At 43.0% G+C, this 19026-nt stretch overlaps 2 protein-coding genes across 2 annotated transcripts; both read right to left on the reverse strand.

The window, feature by feature from the left end:
• Positions 1-398: 398 nt before the first annotated feature.
• LOC118398438 (heat shock protein HSP 90-alpha) lies at positions 399-12311 on the reverse strand. The gene is made up of 11 exons (XM_035793763.2): positions 12146-12311; positions 9544-9693; positions 8888-9257; positions 8585-8718; positions 7934-8269; positions 7570-7735; positions 7277-7467; positions 2038-2185; positions 1672-1940; positions 1113-1446; positions 399-880 (listed from the first exon to the last, which is right to left on the reverse strand). Exons 2-11 carry the CDS (start codon positions 9691-9693, stop codon positions 771-773), a joined length of 2208 nt encoding a protein of 735 aa, XP_035649656.1. The 5' UTR covers positions 12146-12311; the 3' UTR covers positions 399-770.
• A 597-nt stretch (positions 12312-12908) lies between these two features.
• Positions 12909-18968, reverse strand: LOC118398439 (heat shock protein HSP 90-alpha 1-like). Its single transcript, XM_035793764.2, has 11 exons — positions 18684-18968; positions 16610-16759; positions 16036-16402; positions 15736-15869; positions 15247-15555; positions 14956-15121; positions 14643-14833; positions 14376-14526; positions 13988-14256; positions 13558-13891; positions 12909-13309 (listed from the first exon to the last, which is right to left on the reverse strand). Exons 2-11 carry the CDS (start codon positions 16757-16759, stop codon positions 13200-13202), a joined length of 2181 nt encoding a protein of 726 aa, XP_035649657.1. The 5' UTR covers positions 18684-18968; the 3' UTR covers positions 12909-13199.
• Between the last annotated feature and the right edge of the window lie 58 nt (positions 18969-19026).

A 19026-nucleotide genomic window follows, 5' to 3' on the forward strand; every position in this document is an offset into this window, starting at 1 on the left:
TAGCTATTACTAGTAGCTACTGTAGTTAGTGCCTTAAACATCATGTTCAACATGCCGACCTCTTTCAGTCACTGTGTGGGGTAGTCATGGACGCAGATGCCATCTGGTGGCCAAACTGTCTGACGCAAGACTAGGTTTCGCTGACTGCTGTGCATAATTATTCAGATTATGGAGTTTTTTTCCATTCGTGGTGTGCATGCACAGGATATGCAACTGTAATTATGTACTGTGCAATTGGTCTAGACTAAATTATTGTAATACAAATTATTTCTCAGCACAGTAAGTGACCAAATAAGCTCGCATCACCTCAAACTTGAGTATTTGTACAGTATCTAACTAAACCTCTAAAAGTGCTCATTTCATTCAACAACATAAATAGCGAAAATGAAGCAATGGAATTGGTTAACATGGTCAACTTTATTTTGGGGTCCCACCATTTCAAGTTAAAGTATCAATTTCAGAAAATATTTACAGTCAAGTCAACACACAAAAGAAAGTTGGAATGTCAATAAAAAAAATCATTGATACAACTCAAGATACAAAAAAAGTGTCAACAGGCTCTTGTTTTGTAAACACTAACACTTATGGGAATGAATCTAAACTGCATATGATCAATGCAGGTCAAGGAATTTTGGATCGAGAAGGAGGGCAAGGGGGGAAATTCCAGGTTCATGAACAAACATCAAAGTCATCCTGTCTTAATTTACAACACTACTAGTGTCAAAGCAAACTGGTGTAGTTACAGTAACACTGCAGCTGAGTCAGTTGGTCTAGTCAACCTCCTCCATCCTGGATGTGTCCTCGTCTCCCTCCAGGAGAGGCATGTCCTCCACAGGGGCTGAGGTTGGCTCCTCAGGGGTCAGGTCATCCTCGTCAATACCTAGACAGGGGAAGGGAGGGAATAGAGTCTCAGTCAGTTACTGAAGCTTAAACAATGTTCTCTCATATCTAGACCACTTAATGCTGAGAAAATGAAGGAGGGCTAGATGGAGCCATTATTACACCAACATGGGTCCTTCAGATCAGCAAACACAAAAGGAATACAGACAAGGGGCTAGCATTGATCATATATTGACAGAAAACATGGTTCTTGTTTAGACAAACTAACTCACCCAGTCCTAGCTTGATCATTCTGTAGATGCGGTTGGAGTGTGTCTGAGGGTCATCCAAGGTGAACCCAGAGGACAACAGAGCCGTCTCAAACAGCAGAAGGACTAGGTCCTTCACTGATTTATCATTCTTATCAGCCTCTGCCTTCTGCCTCAGGGTCTCCACAATGGGGTGGTCTGGGTTGATCTCCAGGTGCTTCTTGGCAGCCATGTAGCCCATGGTGGAGTTGTCCCTCAGGGCCTGGGCCTTCATGATCCTCTCCATGTTGGCCGTCCAGCCATAGGTGCTGGTCACGATGCAGCAGGGGGAGGAGACCAGGCGGTTGGACACGGTCACCTATAAAGGGGGGGAGAAGATAGGAGAGGTTGGTTATTAGGGAGATTGCCTGAATCAATGTTGTTCTGATCCAGGCAATCGTTGTACTGGCAGTGAGCATGTAAATACAGTGGCAAATATTGGTGGCATTTTTAAGGTAATGTCAAGCCTCCTGACATTTGTCTTAACATAAAGGACCCCTTCAGCAACATGATATATGTAATCAATGTGATTAAGCGTTCTTACCTTCTCCACTTTCTTCTCCAAGATGTCCTTCATGATCTTGCAGAGGTTCTCAAACTGAGACTTCTGTTCTTCATGCCTCTTCTTCATGTCCTCGTCCTCAGGCAGCTCCAGACCCTCCTTGGTCACAGAGACAAGGGTCTTGCCATCATACTCCTTCAGCTGCTGGACACAGTACTCATCAATAGGCTCAATCATGTAGATTACTTCCAGGCCGGCCTTTCGAAGGCGTTCCACGAATGCAGAGTTAGCCACCTGGTCTCTGGTTTCGCCTGAAACATGCAGTAGATAAAGCAACTTGAGCAATCAGGTTCTTATCATGTGAGAACCTATGAACTGGGCTGTACAGAGAGGAGTGTGTTTCCTCACCAGTGATGTAGTAGATATGTTTCTGGGTTTCCTTCATGCGTGTGACGTAGTCTTTGAGGGATACCATCTCGTCCCCTGAGGCTGAGGAGTAGTAGCGCAGCATGTCTGACAGCCTCTTACGGTTCTGAGAGTCCTCATGGATCCCCAGCTGGGAGAGAGAAAACACAGGATAGGTTATGTGGCCCTTTCCTGCAGTCAATGACAAAAACCACCCTCTTTGGCCTCATGGGTGGAATTTTATTAATATTTTTCATAATAAAGATTATGAAACTATGAAAATCTGGTGTTTCGATGTCAAACTGTATTTCAGTCTTCTGTGATGTATAAAAGTGTAATATTGGGACGATTTAACGTGTACGCTAGGAGTCTGGAAGCAAGTACAGGTGAATATTTAATATATAAAACAAACATGGACCAATACAAGCAACACGAGTAGCGTACAGACATGGAACACTGAGTCAATAACGTCTGGGGAAAGAACCAAAGGAAGTTGTAGTAAAACGCCAAATGGATCTACCTCCTGGTCCTCTTCCCCTGTCTTACCCACCAAGGGTAGAGACAGAGATGACCTCGCCTACTGAAATACCGGATTGGGCAAAACCACCAGAAGACGACTCAAGCCAACCAACTATTGAACCTGACTGGTGTCAGGAAGGATCACCCTCTGCCTCAAGTGACACCTCTGAATGGGAACAGCTGATAAGACTCATTGCTGATAGAGTAAGGGCACTCATAAACAGAGGCCCATATGCGCACTGTAAGAAACACGTTTCCTCATTGTTGCTAGAGTAATAGGCTCTGTCATAACCAGAGGCCCATATATGCACTGTAAGAAAAGTATTTCCTGTTGTAAGATATGTCATCACCCTCTCTGCTCTGAGGGAATGGGAGGAGCAGCGGATCGGGTGCAGAGAATCAAAAGGTATATAAAGAGACATTTGCCATTACTTTGGCGCTGACTTCTTGAATTCAGAATTCATTTAGCCAACCATTTGACTTCGGGTAAATTGACACCTGACTCAAATTACTTAAAGATTCTAACTTGTTGGATCTGAGAAGGGACTTTCCAATATACCGTTTAACTATTGAACAGCTGTTTTGTCGCATATTGACCAGGTGCGTGTGTCTCAGAACCTCGGCCTCGTTGAGTGCCACGGACGCTGCGGTAGTTCAACGGGACTGAGAGTCACTCTAGTCCTTAGTTGATCTCTTGTTTATACCTATGGTTATCTGAATTGACCCTGTAAGCATATTGACCAGGTGCGTGTGTCTCAGAACCTCGGCCTCGTTGCGTGTTACAGACTTTTTGATATTCCATTGGGGCAAGGGATCACCAACGGGTCCTCTCATCCAGTCCAAACTTGAATCTCTAAATTTAGTAAACCACCGACTCCAAGTCAACCTCTCAGCCAGTAGAGGGAAGTCGCTACTAACTAAATGCTACAAGAACTCTGACCGATTGAAACTCTGCTCCTGATCTCGTGGGTCTCCTCGTCATCTCTCAAAGGTAATTAAATAACTATTATAAGTATTTAATATAGAGATAAGCGTTATCATTGTACCAGGCATTTTATAAGAGCATTAAGTCAATTGAATGTTTTTGATTAACGCTGTGTGTGACCGAGAAACAAATTGTGTATTTTGAAGTGTGTTTGATTTGTAAAAGACAAAAAACAGAGTGTTTTCAAAAATAAACGGTAGTCTTATTTTGTCTCGAGCAAAAGGTTCTCTCAAAGACAGTTAACGGCACGGGAGATAACAACTCTGACACTCCCCGCTACCGGGACACTGGAAACGGGTATCAATGCTCTATGACAGAATGAGTTACCATTAAAAGACAAGGAGGAAGGTGTGTCCAGTAGTGATTCATTTAATTGTCTTATCGATCTATCTAAGTTTTATTTTCCAAGCGATACATAGCCGACGAGCAGAGTAGTGAGACTAAGTTGACTAAAGGTCTTCACACTTTAAACTAGATACATCACAGAGGGGAAATACTCAACCACAGGGAAATCATATAGAGACTGGTAGAACTAGTGCTTAATAACAACTCAGGGATCAATTAGTGGTGAAGCAAAGAGTCTAGAGGATAAAGGTGGGGTTCACACATCCCAGCTAGAGCTAGACGGTTGAGAGTGACAAGGCAAAAGACCTCTCTACGCGGACAACGCTTCGATATAGAAAGAGAGGCAGGGCTACGCGAGTGGTCCTGGTTATACCGAGATAACCTGAAGTATCTATAGTGCCCTGTCCTATCCAGGGAACGGGACGCTAACCACCTCTAGCAGCCCCGCTGCCGGCCAAGGGGCGAGGCTGAAGGTTTCGTATCGCGACAAAGTGACAGATAAAGGGAAGGTAATCAGGAAGGTGATGGAGTCCAGTTGAGTCTCATGAAGCGCAGGTGCATGTAACGATGGTGGCAGGTGTGCATACTAATGAATAAACTGGCAACAACGAGAGCCCGAGAGGGGGAGTGGGAGTAGATGTGACAGTACCCCCTCCCTGACGCGTGGCTCCATCCACAGCACGTCGACGAGAGGGACGGTCCCAGGGACCAGAAGCGGGCCGGTCGCCTCTGCTGAGGCGTGGGAACCCGTAGAACCAGCTGAGACGCGGGAGCCCGACGAGCCGGCTGTTCTATTAGATTAGACTACTTTCCGGCTACCTAGGTAAAGCACTAAATAAACTTCAGTTAGTGCTAAACACAGCTGCTAGAATCTTGATTAGAACCAAAACATTTGATCACATTTCGCCAGTGCTAGCCTCTCTATACTGGCTTCCTGTTAAGGCTAAGGGTGATTTTCAAGGTTTTACAGCTAACCTACAAAGCATTGTATGGGCTTGCTCCTACCCAGCTCTCCGATTTGATCCTGCCGTACATACCTACACGTACGCTATGGTCACAACACGTAGGCCTCCTTATTGTTCCTAGAATTTCTAAGCAAACAGCTGGAGGCAGGGCTTTCTCCTATAGAGCTTCATTTTTATGGAATGGTCTGCCTATCCATGTGAAAGACGCAGACTCGGTCTCAACCTTTAAGTCTTTATTGAAGACTCATCTCTTCAGTAGGTCCTATGATTGAGTGTAGTCTGGCCCAGGGTTGTGAAGGTGAACGGAAAGGCAATGGCTATTACAGGGGCTGAGTCACTGGCGCTCTTCCATGCCGTTCCTAGGAGGGGTGCGTCACTTGAGTGAGTTGAGTCACTGACGTGATCTTCCTGTCCTGGTTGGCGCCCCCCTTGAGTTTGTGCCGTGGGGGAGATCTTCATGGGCTATACTCAGCCTAGTCTCAGGGTAGTAAGTTGGTGGTTTGAAGATAACCCTCTAGTGGTGTGGGGACTTTGCTTTGGTAAAGTGGGTGAAGGATATATTCTGCCTGGTTGGTCCTGTCCGGGGATATCGTCAGGAGGGGCCACAGTGTCTCCAGACCCCTCCTGTCTCAGATTCCAGTATATATGCTGCAATAGTTTGTGTTTTATATCGGAAGTATTTTTCCTGTCTTATCCAGTGTCCTGTGTGAATTTAAGTATGCTCCCTCTAATTCTTCCTCTTGGAGTACCTGAGTCCTTGGACCATGCCTCAGGACTATCTGGCCTGATGACTCCTTGCTGTCCCCAGACACCTGGTCGTGCTGCTGCTCCAGTTTCAACTGGCCTGCGGCTATGGAACCCTGACCTGTTCACCGGATGTGCACTCTCTCTCACCTGCTGTCTCTAACTCTGAATACTTGGCTATGAAAAGCCAACTGACATTTACTCATGTCGCACCGTCTACAACTGTGATTATTATTTGAACCTGCTGGTCATCTATGAACGTTTGAACATCTTGGCCATGTACTGTTATAATCTCCACCCAGCACAGCCAGAAGATGACTGGCCACCCCTCGGAGCCTGGTTCCTCTCTAGGTTTCTTCCTAGGTTCCAGCCTTTCTAGGGAGTTTTTCCTAGCCACCGTGCTTCTCTACATCTGCATTGCTTGAAGTTTGGGGTTTTAGGCTGGGTTTCTGTATAGCACTTTGTGACATCGGCTGATGTAAAAAGGGCTTTATAAATACATTTGATTGATTAACCTGGACTCCATCACCTTCCTGATTACCTTCCCTATATCTGTCACACCCTTTGGTTCTTTCCCTAGGCGTTACTGACTGTGTTCCATATCTGTACTCTACTTGTGTTTCTTGTTTTGATCTATGTTAATTTATTTAGTAAATACACTCCCTATACTTGCTTCCTGACTCCCAGCGTACACGTTACAGATGCAAACTCAAAATTGAATACATGTCAACTCTAAATCTGACATGGTACAGACGCCTTCTTTTTTTTAAGCCCATAACCATGTGTGTGATGTTTATACTAGTTTCAAAGTAGATTTGTTTAAGACTACCAATAATCAATCTGTATGACCATGATTTATTCCATTGCAGTAAAAGGTTAAATAACAACTGTCCCCAAAAATATCTTGATGTGTTACAAGACTAACATTTTCCAGGAAGTAACCTAAATTCAGTAAATATGATACCAACAAGGGGCGTGTTGTTGACTTGTCAGTAAGGTTTTTCTGACTATGTAATTAGTGTACTTATGCAAAAAAATATATAAAGGGGTAAACATCCCCTTTAAGATTAAAACCAGATAGATTTCACATAATTTCAGCAGACATGACAAAGGTGCACCCCCTGCAGATTATTTCCACATGGAATTCAAGGTTTACCTTAAGACATACGCGATAACTGTAACGATATGCCATAGAGTCTGTCTAGTCATTTAAACACACTACAGAAACCCAGAGGATGGTGGTAAGGACATCTGTGAAGGACTGGGCCCTAAGCCGCTTATATCAGGTTTAGAGGAGACAAGATGGCGAGGGGATCAGACGGGTGGTGACCAGTTCAAGGTTAGTGGAACATTCAACAACTACACCATTCAGAATGTTCCCCAAGGATTTTTAAAAGAACAGGTGGTGATAAGGGTCATCGTAGTATCCACCTAGATCATGTCTAACACTAAATACAATGCATCCTAAGTTCAGTTTAGGTTGACCTTTAAGGCAATGTTACATAATGATGAAAGCTGACTCATGGTGAACCTGCTAGCACAAAATGGCTGCCTTGTGTCACCCATGGGGTGGGTGCTGCTGCAACATCAATTGTCAGAAAGAACTAGTGAGAATATCTGTATAAATAATGCAATCCATTATTACTATGTTCTATACTGTTACGTTAAAAAGTATTTAACTGACCTTGATGTTCTTGGAGAACTGCTCGTAGTACTTCTTGTAGTTTTCTTTGTCCTCTGACAGCTCAGTGAAGAGCTCTATACACTTCTTGACGAGGTTCTTGCGGATCACCTTGAGGATCTTGCTCTGCTGCAGCATCTCTCTGGAGATGTTTAGGGGGAGATCCTCAGAGTCCACCACACCCTTGATGAAGTCTGGAGAAAATGACAGAGACAATTGGTCAGAAACCTTCTCAATTAGATTATAGCTCATTCCCAGATCTACGTGAGCATCTGCTTCAGTTCTGTCTGACTCACTGAGGTACTCAGGGATAAGATCATCACAGTTGTCCATGATGAAGACCCTCCTGACGTACAGCTTGATATTGTTCTTCTTCTTCTTGTTTTCAAAGAGGTCAAAGGGTGCACGGCGAGGCACAAAGAGCAGGGCACGGAACTCCAGCTGGCCCTCCACTGAGAAGTGCTGTGTAAGTAAATAAACAGAATGCCAACTGCTGAAACCTTAATGTACATGTATATTTGTCATTATGAAATTACCTCACCCATTATCAGCTGACTAATACTGGTACTATCTATGACTTCACACATCAGCGAGGGAAACTTAGTAAATAAACAGTGTGGGAACTTATTCTGTTGGCCAATATGAATAGAATATCCTCACCTTGACAGCCAGGTGTTCCTCCCAGTCGTTGGTCAGACTCTTGTAGAACTCTCCATACTCCTCGTTGGTGATGTCATCGGGGTTACGGGTCCACAGGGGCTTGGTCTTGTTCAGCTCCTCCTGGTCAATGTATTTCTCCTTGATCTTCTTCTTCTTCTTCTTCTTGTCACCGCATGCGCTGTCGTGGTCATGGTCATGGTGATCCTCCTCGTCTGAGCCTACGTCCTCGATCTCGGGTTTGTCAACCTCTCTCTTCTCTCCTTCTTCCCCATCCTTCTTCTCCTCTTCCTCCTCTGCCTCATCGTCACTCACTTCCTTGTCACGCTCCTTCTCCACCTGAACAGAGGGGATCATGAGAATGTTAGGGGACACATTCATTGTGTTGATGTACTGTAGCTGACTTTAAGTGGGTAGTTGTCTGAAATATTTCATTCACTGTGCCTGTTTTTCATTCAATATAAAAATGCTAAAAGTGAAAGATATCCGCATCAATTTATCATCCAGTCATTTACTTGTCCAATCTGAAATCAACTCCTAGCCCCTCCCTTGACACCTCTTTTATGTAAACCTGAAAGGAAGTTTCAGATGTTGTACAACAATTTGGTAATCACTCAGTGGAGTTTCCACTATCTCATGCCTGCTAGCTCTTACAAAGAGTGTGATGGGGTATCCGATGAACTGGGAGTGCTTCTTCACGATCTCTTTGACCCGTTTCTCCTCACAGTATTCTGTCTGGTCATCCTTCAGGTACAGAATCACCTTGGTCCCACGACCAATAGACTCAGCTATAGTAGAGTGACATGGGAGTTTAGTGGGTGATAAGAACAGACCACACCAGGAAAACAATAGTCTGTAACTGTAGGCCTCTTCAGTTCACACAATTTGTATGAAATATATAATAATATAAGAACAAGCTATGGTTAAGTTACGTGTAAAACTATAAGCTGTCCTTACCTGACGGGTCGACTTTGACGGTGAAGGATCCGCCAGCGGATGATTCCCAGATGTACTGCTCATCATCGTTGTGCTTGGTGATGACGGTCACCCTCTCAGCCACCAGGTAGGCAGAGTAGAAACCCACACCGAACTGCCCAATCATGGAGATGTCAGCCCCAGCCTGCAGGGCCTCCATGAAGGCCTTGGTGCCAGACTTTGCAATGGTTCCCAGGTTGTTGATCAGGTCAGCCTTGGTCATGCCGATGCCGGTGTCAACCAGGGTCAGGGTGCGCTCCTCCTTGTTGGGAATGACCTCGATCTTCAGGTCCTTGCCAGAGTCCATCTTGGATGGGTCTGTGAGGCTTTCATAGCGGATTTTGTCTAGAGCCTAGTTGAATGAAAATACATAGGTCTAAATAAATCTGTTTTTTGATGTCACTAGATTAACAAAACTCTTAATTATATGTAATTGTATTCTGCAGGCTACGTCAATATTTTATGTAATAAAATATGAATACCTCCTAATAAACTATCTATAGATATGTAATAAAATATGAATAGTGGTGTAATAAACAAGTATTTAAAGTAATATGCCTGTGTGTGTATTTTGTAAATCATCCAATAATACTAAACTATCAAGTAGTCTAAACACCTGTGGTGCCTGAAGTACTCACATCTGAGGAGTTGGAGATGAGCTCCCTAAGGAAAATCTCTTTGTTGGAGTAGAAAGTGTTGATGATCAGGGACATCAGCTGGGCGATCTCAGCCTGGAAGGCAAAGGTCTCTGCCTCTTCCTCCATCGGGGCGTCATGGGCTTCCGGCATCTGTGGAGACACAACACACATACTGAATGAATATACTGTAAACACACTGTGGTGACAAGGGGGCCCAAGGTGGCTTACAGCCAGTCCCCGTCTTAGGTTCTCAGCTGATGGTATGGAGGACAGCTGGTTCCATGTGAACTACAATCCCAACGCTTTGTTTTAACATTTAGAAACGAATAATCCTTGCTTGTGGTACAGTTTTGGAAACATGTGTAACTTAACTTTCATAACAGCAGTAAATAATCTTTCAAAAACAAATGATGCACTTGCAGTTCAGCAAAGTTGCATCCTGGTTACACCCTGCAGAATTGTTTAAAACACAGCCCCAAGCCGAGATACGAAACCTCCTCCCCAGAGGAGAAGTTTGAAGCTAGAAAATGGAGGGGAGGAAGTGTATTCTCGGTTGGAGGCAGTGTTCTTGAAAATACAGCCAGGTGCAACTTTCCTAAACTGCGTACAGTAAGTGTATCTTGTATTTTTTAAATGATTTCTCACTTAATGAAAGTTAAGTTCCAAATGTATCACGTGCAAGGCACTGGAGCAGCGTCGGAGCATCTATCAAAAGGCTAACAGATCGTTTTAACTACTACTTATATTCCGCCTCGCCACACTAGCAAAGAGAGTACAGCATGAATATTGGCAAAAACTGCATCTCCAATCGAAATCCCAGATCATACTTTTAGGCATTGTCATGGTGACGTTGGCTCGCAAAGCTGATCCGCAAAATATGTAATCAGGTCCTCAAATCAAAGGTACTCCTTCAATATAAAGTTGTTTCTGACAAATTAGACGTGTCAGTTTGTCACTTTCACAGATTGCTTGGAGTAAAAACATGTTCAACTACTTAAGACATTGGTTCGAAACCTATGTTGTGTCTTTTGTTTTAGAGATAATTAACAACTGAAGAAGAATTTTACGCTTCTCTCATTGATTTCCCAAACCTCGGCCTAGTCTGTTTGATATGTTTCGCAAGCGTTCCTGGAAGTCTTGCGATGTTGCGCCTCTGGGTTAAGAAACGAGCGTGCCACAAAGTCGTGGAGTATTTGCATAAAGTTCAGCTCTCCCCAACTTTGGTGCCACTCAGTTCACGTCCCTCGCCCATGCTCGCAGCGCCCCAAAGGTCCTCCACCCAATTTGCTTCTCTTCCATTGGAAATGAATGGCTTTCCGTAGTTTTATCGCCCACATAGTCTTCAGAGACACTGTAAAGGGGACGTCCAATAGGTTAATGTAATACAATGGAATTGGAGTCATGAATAAGGGTTAAGCGTAAGCACATACTGAGAAGGAGGCACAACACTACAAAACGCCCTGGCACTGCATTGTCTTCTGACAGTTTGCATCACTCCTTTGGCTGTTAGCACAGCCACTTAAAGCATGGTTTGGTTGCCCCTTGCAACCATCAAAAGTTCCATCCCCAAATAAACGACTGTTTATCAGCATGTTAGTCACAGTATGGTTATGACAGTCCACAAGCCTACTTCAGGTCAACGGGAATCAGTGGGACTCACTACACTCTTAGAAAAAAAAGTGTTCCGAAAGGATCCTTCTGCTGTCCCCATAAGAGAACACTTGTTGGTTCCAGGTGACACCGTTTTGGTTCCATGTAGAACCCTTTCCACAGAGGAAAGGGTTTTAGGAAAATTTTCTCCAATAAACGGAATTAAGTGCCTTGTAAGGAAATTGATAGGCACATCATAAATTGATAATTTTGTACTCTGGACAGGCACACTAGAATATAATAAAATGGAATCAAATATTCTACATTCCACATTGCTGGTAGACTATGTAAGAACCAGCCATAATGATGATGCACAGTTTTTAAAGGGACGGATATATTTCATTGGCTTTCATTCATATTCCATATCCCAGTGTAAACTGACCAAGCGCAACGGCAAAACATACTCCACCTGCCGGTTCGCGCGGCAAATAACATGATTCTAGAAACTACCAGAACGATCGATCAAACGTTTCCATCCTTTCTCAATCTCGCGACCGGGTACCATAACGAGTTTGAATGTGAATCTTGATGAATTTCCTATTTGAATAAATATTAGCCAAATCGTGATGGATAGTTGTCATGTCGACAGTGAAGTGACGTGAATGAAAATACTTTTCTGAAAATTATTATCAAAGCATGTGTGGCAGTCAAGACCCAAATGTGGATGTATTGGCCTAGGTTTTATAGGTCAACTTTAATAGAGAATGTGGTAGCCTATTCTGAAATAGCGGACGAAGTTCATTCTGAAATAACGTCTGACCTACAAATTAGGAAATGTACAATGCAATTCATTGCAACAAAATTTTTAATAATGTTTCGAGTGGATTATTCTGATAGTAAAAACGATATCTGATGATATTATGTTGATATTCTAAACTTCCATTGACTATATTAATTGGATAATGACACTCGCATCATCATGTTGGAACATAAATGTTATTTCATGTCTTACCTTGCTGTGGAAATATCCCTGAATTCTTCTTCAGAAGTTGATCGCCAACGAAACGAAACCTAGCCAGCTATCGGAGAAGATGGGGAGATGATAACTTGCTAGGTTTTATAGACGCTGAGAGTGTTCGAGAAATCAGCTTCCAGAACGGTCTGGAATCTTCCTGACGCTTCTACTGTGTGTAAGGATGAGCGTGTACACTGAGAGGAGCGATGGAATATCAATCAAACCCTACTGTTTCTCTGTCCACGCCCCTCCTTCATTTAACTCTATCGTGAAGGCGGGTCTATGGGCGTGGCGATATCAAATCTGTACAGTGGGTACATAGTGTACCTGGGATATTCATCATCATTCATGACCCACACAAGATTTCATAATTAAGATAAACTTTTTACCTAAAAGTTTACTCTAAAAATATATGAAATACAGGGAGTTCTTATGGGGGTAAGGTGATTGCAAAAGTTGATTTATTTTTTATTTTACCTTTATTTTACTAGGCAAGTCAGTTAAGAACAAATTCTTATTTTCAATGACGGCCTAGGAACAGTGGGTTAACTGCCTGTTCAGGGGCAGAACGACAGATTTGTACCTTGTCAGCTTGGGGATTCAAACTTGCAACCTTTCGGTTACTAGTCCAACGCTAACCACTAGGCTACCCTGCCACCCCAAAGTATGAATGAAGATGCAAAATAGATAGTCCAGTATTGAATTATAAACATGCCATCACAATAATCCAGACTATTTGATAAAGAGAAAACATGTCAAATATGTTTCAAAATATTTTTTTATTATAAACTTTGTCGTTTTTCATAGAAAATAGCTTACAGAAATAGATAAAGACACAAGTCAAATCCTTGTTGACTTTTACAGTTGAATAGGGTTGAAAGCAGTAGATATACTATATAATTATGGTATTCATTAATTATGATGAATTAATTACAACACTTTCCCCACGATTCAACAGTCATGAAAATGTCAAGTCTATTTGGGACACAATGAAGTAACTTAAAAAATTAAATGTTAAAAATTGAAAAAATTATGTACTTCTGATATATCTTTAGTCAACTTCCTCCATTCTTGATGTGTCATCATCTCCCTCCAAGACAGGCATGTCATCCTCACTGGGCTGGAGGATTTCCTCCACAGCTGAGTCATCACCATCAATGCCTGTAGAGGGGAAGAAATAGCCGACGTTAGAAAAACATATTCACATCGTGTACAATCTGCTATTCAGACAGCCAAAGTATAGGAAAAAACAAAAGCCTTATTCCTAACCGTTGTACTACCATGATAGTCCTGTAAGTTACTTGGTGTTTGCAGACCTGTACTGTAAATTGCTCTAGGAGGAGCATTTAAACCCCATCAACCAAGACAAGAGTTGAGGGCAAATTATGCATTAAGGCAAAGCAACTCACCCAGGCCAAGCTTAATCATCCTGTAAATGCGGTTTGCATGGGTCTGAGGGTCGTCCAGCGTGAACCCAGATGACAATAGAGCAGTCTCGAACAGCAAGATGACCAAGTCCTTTACGGCTTTGTCGTTCTTGTCAGCCTCAGCTTTCTCTCTCAAAGTCTCGACAATAGGGTGGGTTGGGTTGATCTCCAGATGCTTCTTGGCTGTCATATAGCCCATGGTGGAGTTGTCTCTGAGAGCTTGAGATTTCATGATTCTCTCCATGTTGGCCGTCCAGCCGTATGTACTGGTGACGATGCAGCAGGGGGAGGAGACCAGGCGGTTGGAAACTGAAACCTGTAGACATATTGACAGTTGTGTATGAAGTGGTATGTTATTAAAGGGCGTAGACACATTGCAGAGGGATTGGGTTCAGGTGAATTGTGCTTGTACCTTCTCAATCTTCTTGTCCAGGATGTCTTTCATGGTCTTGCAGAGGTTCTCAAATTTAGTGTTCAGCTCCTCCTGCTTCTTCTTCTCATCCTCATCCTCAGGCAGCTCCAAACCCTCCTTGGTCACAGAGACCAGGTTCTTGCCATCATACTCCTTCAGCTGCTGGACACAGTACTCATCAATGGGTTCAATCATGTAGATTACTTCCAAGCCGGCCTTGCGGAGGCGCTCTACAAAGGAAGAGTTGGCGACCTGTTCCTTGGTCTCACCTAGAAGAGAATACACAGTTATTAACAGTTAGATTACCCTGGTTTAAATGATGTATTTTTATGTCACATGGATTTAACAAAGGAGGAATAATGGAGAGTGAAAATAGATAGCAGCTCACCAGTTATGTAGTAGATGTGTTTCTGGGTGTCCTTCATGCGAGAAACATACTCCTTCAGGGAGACCATTTCGTCAGCGTTGGAGTTGGAGGTGTAGTAGCGCAGCATGTCTGACAGCTTCTTGCGGTTCTGAGCGTCTTCATGGATTCCCAGCTAATGGAAAGATGGAAAATGTTCAAGCTGAAGGTCCCTCAAAAAGAGAAGGAGAAGTTCTGGTTGAATAGTTTCAGGAACTTGGAAAATCAATTTCAAAGGGAGGAAGACCTTACCTTGATGTTCTTGGAGAACTGCTCATAGAACTTCTTGTAGTTGTCCTTGTCTTCTGAGAGCTCGACGAAAAGATCCATACACTTTTTGACCAGGTTCTTGCGGATCACCTTGAGGATCTTGCTCTGCTGTAGCATCTCTCTGGAGATGTTCAGGGGGAGATCCTCAGAGTCCACCACACCCTTAATGAAGTCTGGAGATAAGAGAATGGCAACTGGTCAGACATCTTACTTACAGCTTTACTCAATGTCATGCTTGAGTGTGGTGCTGAAGAGGTATCCATGAAAGGCTAAAGGTTCAAGGTACAGTACTCACTGAGATACTCTGGCATCAGCTCGTCACAGTTGTCCATGATGAACACCCTTCGCACGTACAGCTTGATGTTGTTCTTCTTCTTCTTGTTCTCGAAGAGGTCGAAGGAAGCCCTCCTGGGCACAAAAAGCAGAGCGCGGAACTCCAGCTGGCCCTCCACTGAGAAGTGCTGTGGGAATAATGAGATAAACGTTGACTCATACAGTCATACTAATATATTAATTCATAGGTTGGATCAAGACAAACCCATAAGGCTTGAGTTTTGATTTTCAGTTTGCCATCATAGAGACTCACCTTGATAGCCAGGTGGTCCTCCCAGTCGTTGGTCAGACTCTTGTAGAACTCTCCGTACTCCTCATTGGTGATGTCATCAGGGTTACGGGTCCAGATAGGCTTGGTCTTATTCAGCTCCTCTGCGTCAATGTACTTCTCCTTGACCTTCTTCTTCCTCTTGTTCTTGGAATCCTTGGTGTCCTCATCCTCATCAGAACCGACATCTTCGATCTTGGGCTTGTCTTGGTCCTCAGCTGCAGAATCTTTATCAGCCTCCTCATCCTTTTCTCCCTCCTCAAGGTCCACCTCTTTCTCTCTAGACTTTTCCACCTGGACGAAAATGTTTGTTATTAAAAAGTTGTAGGATTTGTCCAGTATGGGGAGCAATGTTTGGATCCACTTTTTTTAACAGGTTACTTTCCTAGTTCATACAGCAGATTTCAGTCAATCTCCGCATTATGTTGTTACATTGTTACAACCAAAGAAATATAAAGTTCTATTTGAACTTACAAAGAGTGTGATGGGATAGCCAATGAACTGAGAGTGCTTCTTCACAACCTCCTTGACGCGCTTCTCCTCACAGTATTCAAACTGGTCCTCCTTCATGTGCAGTATCACTCTGGTGCCACGGCCAATGGACTCACCTTCAGATCAGAAAAATCAGACTTAGTCATTGGATCTAAGCTTACTTCCTTTTGAATGACATTGTTGAAAAGAAGATTCAACTGATCCAGGATGTAGGTTGATGGTGTTGTATTGGAGAAAAGTAATTGCAGCAGCATATTAATCAATACTGTTGAAGATGCTTACCAGTGTCAACTTTGACAGTGAAAGAGCCACCAGCTGCAGACTCCCAGATGTACTGCTCATCATCATTGTGCTTGGTGATGACAGTCACCCTCTCAGCCACCAGGTAGGCAGAGTAGAAACCCACACCGAACTGCCCGATCATGGAGATGTCAGCTCCAGCCTGCAGGGCCTCCATGAAGGCCTTGGTGCCAGACTTTGCAATGGTTCCCAGGTTGTTGATCAGGTCGGCCTTGGTCATGCCGATGCCGGTGTCAACCAGGGTCAGGGTACGAGTGCGCAGGTCAGGGGTGACCTCGATCTTCAGCTCCTTGCAAGAATCCAATTTGGTTGGGTCTGTCAAGCTCTCGTATCTGATCTTGTCCAAAGCCTGTCAGATCATGGCAAAAAGAGGTCACAAGGGTAAAAGAAAAGTGTCATGGCTGATACCTTGAGCGAATTTAACAAAGTGTTTAGCAGGTTAACTCTGGGATATAGCTTGTTTTACTATATTGGCTCAGAGAGCAGTGTATAAGTGGCTGCTTATTAAGGTAAAATGTTACATTGGTCAATTCAGCATTATGATTAATCTACTCACATCTGACGAGTTGGAGATGAGCTCCCTAAGGAAGATCTCTTTGTTGGAATAGAAGGTGTTGATGATCAGAGACATCAGCTGGGCGATCTCAGCCTGGAAGGCAAAGGTCTCCACTTCCTCGTCCATGGTGTGGCCGGCTTTCTCTGGCATCTGGAAGGAGAAACAAAATAGCAGAGTTTGTACTTCAGACTGATGGAGACTTTGATGCCTCAACACTTAGATTTGAATTGTTCTTCAATTATCCTAACAATGGATGAATATTGTATTAATAAGGCTATTCAGAAGACATGTTTTTGAAAAGCACATAAGGCTTTTTTCTGCATTTAGCAATAAGACTTGCTTCAGCTAAATAAAAAAATAATACAACTTATAGTAGCTTGCAAATGATCATTGTCTGAAATGTGGACTTTTATATTTTACAGCTTTTAAAGCCAGAAACACCTGCTTTTTTGTATACAGCCTCTGGTCTAGTCAGACCACATGACAATGAGGCAATAAGGGATTGAAGTATTGAGGAATAGAGGCACCTGTTACAGCCCTCCGTCAGAGGCTCCTATTGCACAGGCCACATCTGTCAATCAAGGCCTCTGCCATTTGAAAAACTATCGGAGTTTCCAGACCTTTTCACACCCCCTTGCCAACAGCTGCAGTCATGCCATGTGATACCATTTCTTTGAAATGGAGTATTAAGATGAAGCAAGACTTGGCTTGAATAGAGTAATGTAGAGTTGTATTAATAGAGCTTCTTCACACTACACTACTTAAATGACTCAAACTAGGTCCAGGAGATATACTTGTCTAGTGTAAAGAGACGGATCTATATTAAAATCTCTCTTTTTAAGAGATTTCTCCCACGCTACCTCTGCAGGTAGTGTGCAAGACATCTACACAACATATCCTCTTCTGAGTTGTACAGTGTAAAGACAATGGCTCTCCCACACCACATATCCCTGTAAAAATGACCTTAACACCAGTAGAGAGCATTTTTGCTCTGTTAGCCAAATAGAAAATGAAAGGCTTTTAAAATATCTGCACATTTGTGAATCATTGCATGAATAAAGTGTGCAATATGTACACTGTGCAATATGGTTTAGATGAGAAGCGCCTGTATAGTTTGAATTTCTACCCTTATTTTGTTTGTCTATATACTATGGTTTTTACGGTATGTTAATTAATAGCTGCAGTCACACTTTAAGCAAGAATGTGGATTTGGCCACACCACATCCAAGGCTAGTGTAAACAGAACATTTGCAAATCTGGTGTTGAAGAGAGATAGATCTCACTAGACATATTTTACTAATGTAAATCCACCCATAGGGTGTCTTCAACATTGCATTTTTCTCTCAAGTATAGGGTTTTATATGTTATTAACTTTCAGCAAAAATATTAGAGTTGCTCTTAAAAGTTATGCTTGTTTAACAGCACTGATATACTGAGAAGTATTCATCAAATGCCATTAACACTCTTTCCCATGAAAGATGCCTTTTCCTAAAGTAGCTGCTTATCAATAAAAAACATCAAAGGCATTTTTCCAGTTCAATGAATGAATAAATTAATCCTTCCTGGTCCTTGGCTTCAAATTCACTACATGAACCAATAGAATTATGGGCTGAGACACGTTCAGGTCTGATCAATGCATTATTTAATACCTTGGTATAGATAACTTGATTGTAATAATTATTTGTGCTGACTGCCAGGCCTCTCTTCTTTCTCTTCAACTGCCATGTCCCTTGCTCCTTCTAACCAGGGTCATATTCCATGCCATGTGCTCCTCTCTTGCCATGCACCCACAAAAGGGTTTTTACCAGATCCAGGGTAATTGTCTATCAAAGTCTCCTCACTGATTTAATGCCATTTCAGATTAATACAGTGCAATTCATCCCCATGATATATTTTTCAATTTAGAGTACCAATATATACTGTAGGCTGCTTACTTCCTGCTGGTGTTTCACCTTTATAATATCAATGCATAATGTATTTCCAGAATATTCTCTATTGATCTTCCTTGTGCCCCTGAACTGCAAGTAGCTACATATTTGGTTTACCTTTCTCCCTGATACCCTCTCTCTCTTACCTTGAATAGATAAGAATGAGCTCCTGTGCTTCACTTCTCGTTTGCTGATCGCTGTAGATTGAATCTCTGAGCGTCACTTCTGTTCCTCTGCAGATTAATGTAGTCTTTAAATCTCTGTATTTCACTGCTCCTAAATCCTCTATGGCTTCAGGTGAATGTCTTCTCACTTTCTGTATCTGAGTACCCCTGGGCCTAGTCCATTCTTTTTATACAAGGGGCAGCTTTCTCGAAGCCCCCATTCAGAAGCTTCCAGAAGGAATGCCCAGTCCCACTACAGTACAGGCTAAGAGAGAAATTACCAGTAGGGTGGGGGTGACAGTGAAAGCTGTGAGGGGTCCGCGCC

Source organism: Oncorhynchus keta, chromosome 19 (genome assembly GCF_023373465.1).
Source record: "Oncorhynchus keta strain PuntledgeMale-10-30-2019 chromosome 19, Oket_V2, whole genome shotgun sequence".
Lineage (NCBI taxonomy): Eukaryota > Metazoa > Chordata > Actinopteri > Salmoniformes > Salmonidae > Oncorhynchus > Oncorhynchus keta.